The sequence below is a fragment of the Montipora capricornis genome, chromosome 11 (genome assembly GCF_036669925.1).
Source record: "Montipora capricornis isolate CH-2021 chromosome 11, ASM3666992v2, whole genome shotgun sequence".
Lineage (NCBI taxonomy): Eukaryota > Metazoa > Cnidaria > Anthozoa > Scleractinia > Acroporidae > Montipora > Montipora capricornis.
This window is the reverse complement of record NC_090893.1, coordinates 3,780,787-3,788,303: the sequence shown is the minus strand read 5'-3', so window position 1 is coordinate 3,788,303 and position 7,517 is coordinate 3,780,787. Positions and strand designations below refer to the sequence as shown.

Sequence of the window (7,517 nt, the reverse complement as noted above, 5' to 3'; positions counted from 1 at the left end):
TCGCTGTTCAACGAAATCGAACAGACGTTGAAGCAAATGTTGAAGCCGGCTCCCCGGGCCTTTACAATACCAAACAGTAGCAGCTTACGAGAACTGCTACATTACTGTTACTAGAACAGCGGAAATGTAGGAATGATGGAGCGCGCCGTTGTTGTGAGTGTATGTTTTGTGATTATTATGGAAACGGATATGTTCTGGGCCCTAGTGGCAGTGCAATTCTGCAGTACTATTTTTCTGTTTCTAAGTAATTACTGGGATTCAGTTATTGTCTTTTTTTTATCATGTATTAACTAAATTGAGTCGAATAAATGAGTCTGTTATCTAAACCGCTTGTTGCGCCTTGTTTAGAATCATGCGCGGTTCATACCGAAGGGGAACATACTACCTCAACTTCAGACACGTACAAAGTGAGCGAGACCAATGCACGGATTGCACGTGCCTTAATAAAATTACATCATGCCCCTGACAAAAATGCTAATATTTTCAAATCTCAAAATGCATGGCTTCCGAGAAAAACCTTCTTTCAAACTTTCGTAAATATGAAAATGTTTTTGGCACTCATTTTATGATGATAACATTCAATAAAGTGTAACTACGTAATCATCTCATTTCACACTGAGAGTTTAACTTGGTGATCGTGAACAGATGAGTCAGACAACCGATCACGGCCGATTAACATTGAATATCGTTTTCCCTCGCTCAAGCTGCTTCCTTAGAAGCAAACAATGTTCTTACCTGAAAACCTGTGACGTTTTTGTTTCCTTACTTATGAAATTCTCTGTTTCTTGTGCGCTTTAAACAACTAAATCCACTTCATTTCGTTCTTGAATCGCCCGCTTTTGCCAGTTGATCCCAGAAGTCCCTTTGATTGGTATTAAATTGGAACTCAGTCTCCTTGCTGCTCAGGAACGGTATCATAGCGGATACTCTCAGTACGTACCAAGGCGTAAATTTATAGAGAAGTTAAAAACCAAGAACTGAAAAAAAAAAATCAGTGGGCTTCGGAGTCGAGATAATTTATGTTAGAGAGATCGTTACATACATGCTTATTCAAACTCATACATAGTTTGTATTAGACGTTTGGGCACTTTTATGCGATGCTTTTATCCAGGCATTTTAGTTTGTTCTTACTTTAATTTTCTCTTCCCTGTCGTCTTCTTTCATTTGATCCAAGTCGTACCCTGACGGAGAGAGACAATCGTGGCAACAAGGCCCTTTTCTCTAAATTTCACATTTTCAAGGGTTCTAACTTTAATCAGAGATTATAGGATGCTGTAAAATTGCACGGAGTGCCACCATGTGCCAAGTTGACAGATGATGGGAATGTTTGTACACAGCTTTGAATGGCGAACGTTTTTTGTAGACATTCCAATCTCGTTCCCAGAGCCTCCGTTACCCTTTTCCAGCAGAACGGGCGCGGGAGGTCTGGAAAAATCCAAAACCGGAACCAGAAAACTCTGGTTCCGGTTAAATAACTGCGCGTGCGTGAGGGGAGACGGTTAGAAATCAAAAGAAATCAACAATGGAGTTCACCTTGCCATGACAGCGCTCACTTTTCACTCGAAAGACAGTACACATGAGTTTACAAACATCTCCTAATACACTCGAGGCGTTTAAGCTGCGGAGAATAACGAGATACATAATTTTATCAATCAAAACAGATTTCAGCGTCTGGTGTCACGCAAGTGAAAATATTTTCAAAAACAAAAACATCACGGAACTGGTAAGTTGTAAAAATATTTATTTCTAGATCATTTTCAACCTCGTGTCGATAAAAATCTACAAGAAAGCACGATTTTCGAATTTAGACTGAAAATGGCGGGAAATAAAACCGTTTTTCAACAGGCAGTCAAATATGGCCTTTTTTGGATTCGACCAGAGTCTCTCTTTCCCGACCGCTGGTCAAGGAAACGATGACTCTGGGAACGAGATTGTACACATTCCGCAGAAATTCCGCAGCTGAACTTGACTGAATCATGCGCGGCTCATACCAAACAAAACTTGCGCAATTCACAACCTCGAGTTCAGACACGTGCAAATTGGGAGAGCGCGCAATGCAAGGAGTGCACGTGCCAGATCTAAAATTTCATCGTGCCGCTGACGAAGAATATGCTAATTTTTGCAAATCTTACAATGGTAGGCATCCCAGAACCTGCCACCCTAAAGCCTTCTTCGTTAGCGTAAACAATATTTCTTTCCACTCCTTCTATGATAACAGTAAGTCCCCATTTCACTTTACAATAGGAGTGAAACTGGTGATCATGGAATAGGCCACTTCGGAAAATACCATAATACTCCATGTTTATCCCCCCAAATTTTGCATAAGCATTGTTTCCAGTTTCCCATGGGACTTACAATGGTCCCAAGAGAAAACTAAAACAATGCTTATGCAAAATTTGGGGGGGGAGGGGGCAAACAAAGAGTATTATGGTAGTTTCTGAAGTGGGCTATACTCAATCAGGCCACTGATGGCCGATTAACAAAAAAACATTCTCTTTAGGTCTAGCTGTTTTCGCTTCCTTAGATACAAACAATGTCCTCACCTGAAATCTTGTGTCGTCTTTGTCTCTTAAGAAATTCTCTGCTACTGGTGCGCGTAGATGAGCAACTCAATCCAATTATATTTATTTCACAACCGGTCGCTAACTTTGAAGGGGTTTAAATCACCCGCTTCTTTTAAACGAATCCCAGAGGTCCCCTTGGCATTAAATTGGAACCCAGCCCCATTGCTCAGAAACAGTCCTTTTTTGTATGTAAAATTCCAGGAGTATTCAAGAAGTGTTCGTAAGAAGATATCTATGCCATACATCGTGTTTCAGTGTTTTCTTTGCTAAAAAGCCAACCTTGATATTCTTTCCCACGTCCTGCGAGTTAAGTGCACGCACGGGCATGTTAATTTTTGCATGTAATCCACTTATATCCTAGCCTGCGAACGCAGACGTATTTCCGGCGGTCGTTTCTCTCCCCCGAAAAGTAACGTCTGCGAGTTCGAGCTGCAAAACGATTTCTGTGACGTAAGATCTTTTGTTAGGTTTTTGACCAATCAAATTGTATGATAGAAGCAAGCTCGAGTTACTCTTGCGCGACTTCGCGCAATTGCGTGTCTGAAATGCAAGCCATACAGGTAAGATTCTCAGTTGTGGAGCGTGATTATGAGTGTTATAAACAACCATGAACGAAACTCCCAAGAAGATTTCTCACGATTGTGAATGCTGCATTCTTTGTCGAGGGAAGTTCTCGGCGGCTAAGGAGAAGATACGTGTGTTTGGTTAAAGCAATGTTGACATGTGTTCTTTGGTATATCGTGCCACAACTGTTTACGTCGACTGTGAAAAGCTGGCCATTTGTCGCACGCAGTGCTACAATCGTATTGTGCGATTCAATAATGCCCTGCAAAAGGTGGACGAAATTAGCGAAGAAATTAGGGGATATTTTGGCGATAGTGTTTCCCTTCGTGTAAAAAGGATGGCGAAAGACAATTGCAAGACACTAGGCATGATTGATCAAGTTACATGTAGCTTATATCAATTGTTTATTGTAGAATTTCATTATTATATGATACATGTTCAATCTGCACTGATCGTAGTTAGCAAAAGCTAATCGAGGCGAGCAGTGGTTACGCGTGTATAAAGAGAGAACAAGTAGAGAAAGCTACGGTATTCAGTTGTGTTTCACCGACAAGACATTGTAGAACGAACAGGTATACAAATAACTAGTGTACAAAGCATGCAGTCAACTAAAACAAGTAAATATCTAAAATCAATAGAAAGTGCAAATATCAGAAGCCAGATTATTAAGTATTTTTGTTATTAAAGACAGATAAATCAATACAGTCATTTTCTTCTGAAAGTCTTTGGAGTAGGATACTGTGGTTTTTAATTTTAAAATAGTTGTTGGATAGATGGCGAATTTCACGAGGTAAACTATTCCAAATTTTTACACCATATATTGAAAATGATTTAATTTGTTTGTCAATTCTTGGGGGTTTAACAAAATAGTCACCTCTTGAAGATGATCTTGTTTTATATGAATAAATGCTTGCTTAAGAAATAAATAAATCAGCATTATTTGTAGTAGAAAAATTTTTAGATAATTCATGCAACAGAAAATCTGCAACTGATTTACGAGAATGGGGGACTGCAAGGAGACGTACTAGAGACTTTAACACTTATCAGTGACAAATAACATGAGCCTCGTCGACAGTAACTGCTCTGACAGATTTCCGGTACAACTCGCTCATTGCCATTTTCCTCCATGTTTCGTATCCAAGCCATAGTTCAGGTGATCTGAAGACAATTGAATATTCCAAATTCTTTACTTCTTTCGTTTGTTTTACGGTGGCTATTTCAGCCAAAGATACGGCAGTGATTCCCAGGGAATTTAGCCGCAACACTTGATCTTTTATCAGGCTGTTAAGCGGAGAAATCACGACGATGATATTTAATATTCTCGTCAGTTGACTGCAAGCACGAGTAAACCAACGGCAAAGCATGGTAAATCAACGACTTTCCAAAACCCGTTGGAAGATTTACAAAAATATCCTTCTTCTCTTGAACAATGTATTTGATGGACTCCTCCTGGTGCGTATTCAAACTGTCAAATCCAAAAACATTGCAAACCTGGTTGAACGCGTCGTTGAACGCTTCTTCCAGTGTGTCCGCCATTTTTTCTCCACGAGAATACGTGGTTATACCGCGCACGAATCCTGCGAGTTAGTTCTGGATTTTTTAGAGCTAAACGGTGATTGGTGAATAATTCTTACGTCACGGAAATCGTTTTGCAGCTCGAACTCGCAGACGTTACTTTTCGGGGGAGAGAAACGACCGCCGGAAATACGTCTGCGTTCGCAGGCTACTTATATCCAGGTTTTGACCCTAATGAGATGCACGCCCAATTTTGACATCCAACACAAAGTGTCCCTTTAAGTCTAAGCATTTGCTACCTATTTTCAACAATTAGGTAAGGGTAAAGGTTAGCGTTATTTTTAGCTTTGGGTAAATGCAGCAGTTAATCTTCACTTAAAGAGCAGCATTTGGGGGACACTTTGTGACATAAATTGTCTGTATTCTAAGACACGAGTGATGTTGAAGTTGGCGAGAAGAGAAAGGGGACACTTCGTGACGCTTATTGAAATCCGCGTGCATCTAATTAGGGTCAAACCTGGACATATCAATTTTTACCCAAGCAAAAATTCAAGGAGTTTTTAAGCAGTTTCCCACAAAATCCTCTTTGTCAAGGGCTTTTCAAGCGCCCTTGATACTTAAAATTAAATTCCAGGGCTTTTCGAGGACTTGAAGGAGTAGGACGAATCCTGCAATCAACTTCGTATTAATTAATTAATCAACTGTCGGGTTTGGTAAGGGCTGCATTAGAAACAGGCAATGCGTGATAGAGGATATGGAGAAAATATCAAAAGATATTTTGAGGGCGGAGATGAGATAAGTGATGTTCGAGAAGTTGTTAAAGTGAAATGAGCAAGTTGCACAATTTCGATAGATAGATAGATAGATAGATAGATAGATAGATAGATAGATAGATAGATAGATAGATAGATAGATAGATAGATAGACAGATAGATAGATAGATACATAGATAGGAAGAAAGAAAGGAAGAAAGAAAGAAATTAAAAAAGGAAAGCTGAAATTACTAGATTCAAAATACTATTTATTTACAGGCTTTTTTAGAAGTCTATGATATTTTACAGATTTGAAGTAATAGAATGCATCGTGAACTTAAAATGTCTACACTTTAAAAATTGGCTGAGACGGTTTGGTTGAACAAAAGTCCGGTTCTATTTACAAGCGTTCAATAAAATCAGTCTTACAAAACGAAAATAATAACATATACGTTGAAGATACTGAGTTCATAGATCTATATCGTTTAGAAGTGAAAAAACTAAAACGTTTTTATCAAGGGCAAATTACAACCACAAGACAGTTCCCGCCAAATTCACCTCAGGATTCGACAGCAAGTAGCTTTCCCGCCAAAATTTGAGTCATTGTTAAAGGTGTTAAAATTGGATATGCGAGTTGAAAAAAGAAATTCCTCCTTTGTGGTCAGTTTTAAAACAGTTAATAAGTCACATGAGATAAAAAAAAAGTGTCAAATATTTAAATAACACCGACAGGAGGTAGCCTCGATCCCGAAGGTGGTCGAGAGTTAATAACATTTTCCATTTCACTTATTTGGACGCGCAATTTCCTGATCTCTCCTTTCTGCATGTCAATCATCTTTTCCATCTCGTTATTTTCGTCTGAAGATATTCTGTTGTCTGTGATCCCAGAGTCCTCTCCGTCGGAGAACTGCTGTTTGCGCATGACACCTATTGCGGTTTCAAGATCATGGACTTGAGTGCGGGCGATCTTGAGTTCACGCCTGAGGTCGTTGATTTCCTTGATAAGCGTAACGTTTTCCTGTGACAAGAAAATGTTTGTTGAACAATTTGAGTTTGTCGACAAAGAAATACTAGGCCTAGTTGGTTCAAAGAAGGGATAGGCCGTGCATACGGAACCCGCGCCCGCAGTGCGCTATCCTGTCAATCATTTGCCCTTTCACAGGAAAAGGGTGCAATTCTGTGCGTAAACGACGTTGTTGTATCATATCATCATCATATCATATATCTTTATTTACCCTCGGATTTTTAGAGTAGCTTGGTGTAGCTAATATCCCCGAGCATTTACCCTCCCAACCATGATACATCACAGAAGACAGACCACAACACCGGGAACTACATGCCCTACTCTTTGCGACAAGTGTGCGGGTTCTTTTACGTCCTACAGGATTATGAACATTGAAGGGTTGTGAGACGGGACCTCCGGCTTATCTTCCTTATCCGAGAAGACTAGAGAGTCTAACCATTTGCAGATGTAATTACAAAGGCAGCACTTTCTCCTCAGTTTTTTAAAGAACCTGAGTGTTGGTCCGGCCGGAGTTGAACTCACGACCTCCCGCGTACAGCCCGGTGCTCAACCAACTGAGCCACCGGTGGGCGGTCTATCCTGTCGAAAGGAAGCCAACACAGTCTTTTTTCGCGAAGTTAACACAAATAAATACATTATCAATGCAGTTTTGACGTCTTCTTACACTTGATTCGAAAATACCAGACTGAATTCGTCTTAAAACAGTTAGAAAAAGCACAAATAACAGCCAAAGAACAACAGCTCACGTTCGAATCGCCGCGCACCGGAAGCCCAGTTTTGGCGCAAACGTTTGTTGACAAAAACGTTGCCACAAAATCTTTTAAATGGTTTTCTGGCCCTTTAATTGTGAACAAGTGACGTGACGTCGAATAGCACAGTTTTTCCCGCTCGCTGAATTGTGATTGGTCAATTTAAATTTCAGTAGTTCTGGCCGTATGCACGTACAATGTAGGCTATTTACAAGGCCTCACTTTAAGAAAAGGGTGGGAAGTGTAAGGGTTATCGTTAGGAAAGGAACTTTATTTAAGTGTCTAGTCGCTCTAGCGCTGGAGCACTAATTGGGGACACTGTAAACTGAAATCAACAAATTAAATCAAA

General features: G+C 40.0%; 1 protein-coding gene across 2 annotated transcripts in view; it reads right to left on the bottom strand.

Annotated features, from left to right (window-relative positions):
- Nucleotides 1-5,643: 5,643 nt before the first annotated feature.
- LOC138024688 (cilia- and flagella-associated protein 57-like) overlaps nucleotides 5,644-7,517 on the bottom strand; it is a 25,523-nt gene continuing 23,649 nt past the window's right edge. For both annotated transcript variants that reach the window (XM_068871903.1, XM_068871902.1), the window contains one exon: nucleotides 5,644-6,413. In XM_068871903.1, the coding sequence (XP_068728004.1) occupies nucleotides 6,111-6,413 (303 nt within the window). In that variant the 3' untranslated portion in view covers nucleotides 5,644-6,110. The remainder of the gene's footprint in view (nucleotides 6,414-7,517) is intronic.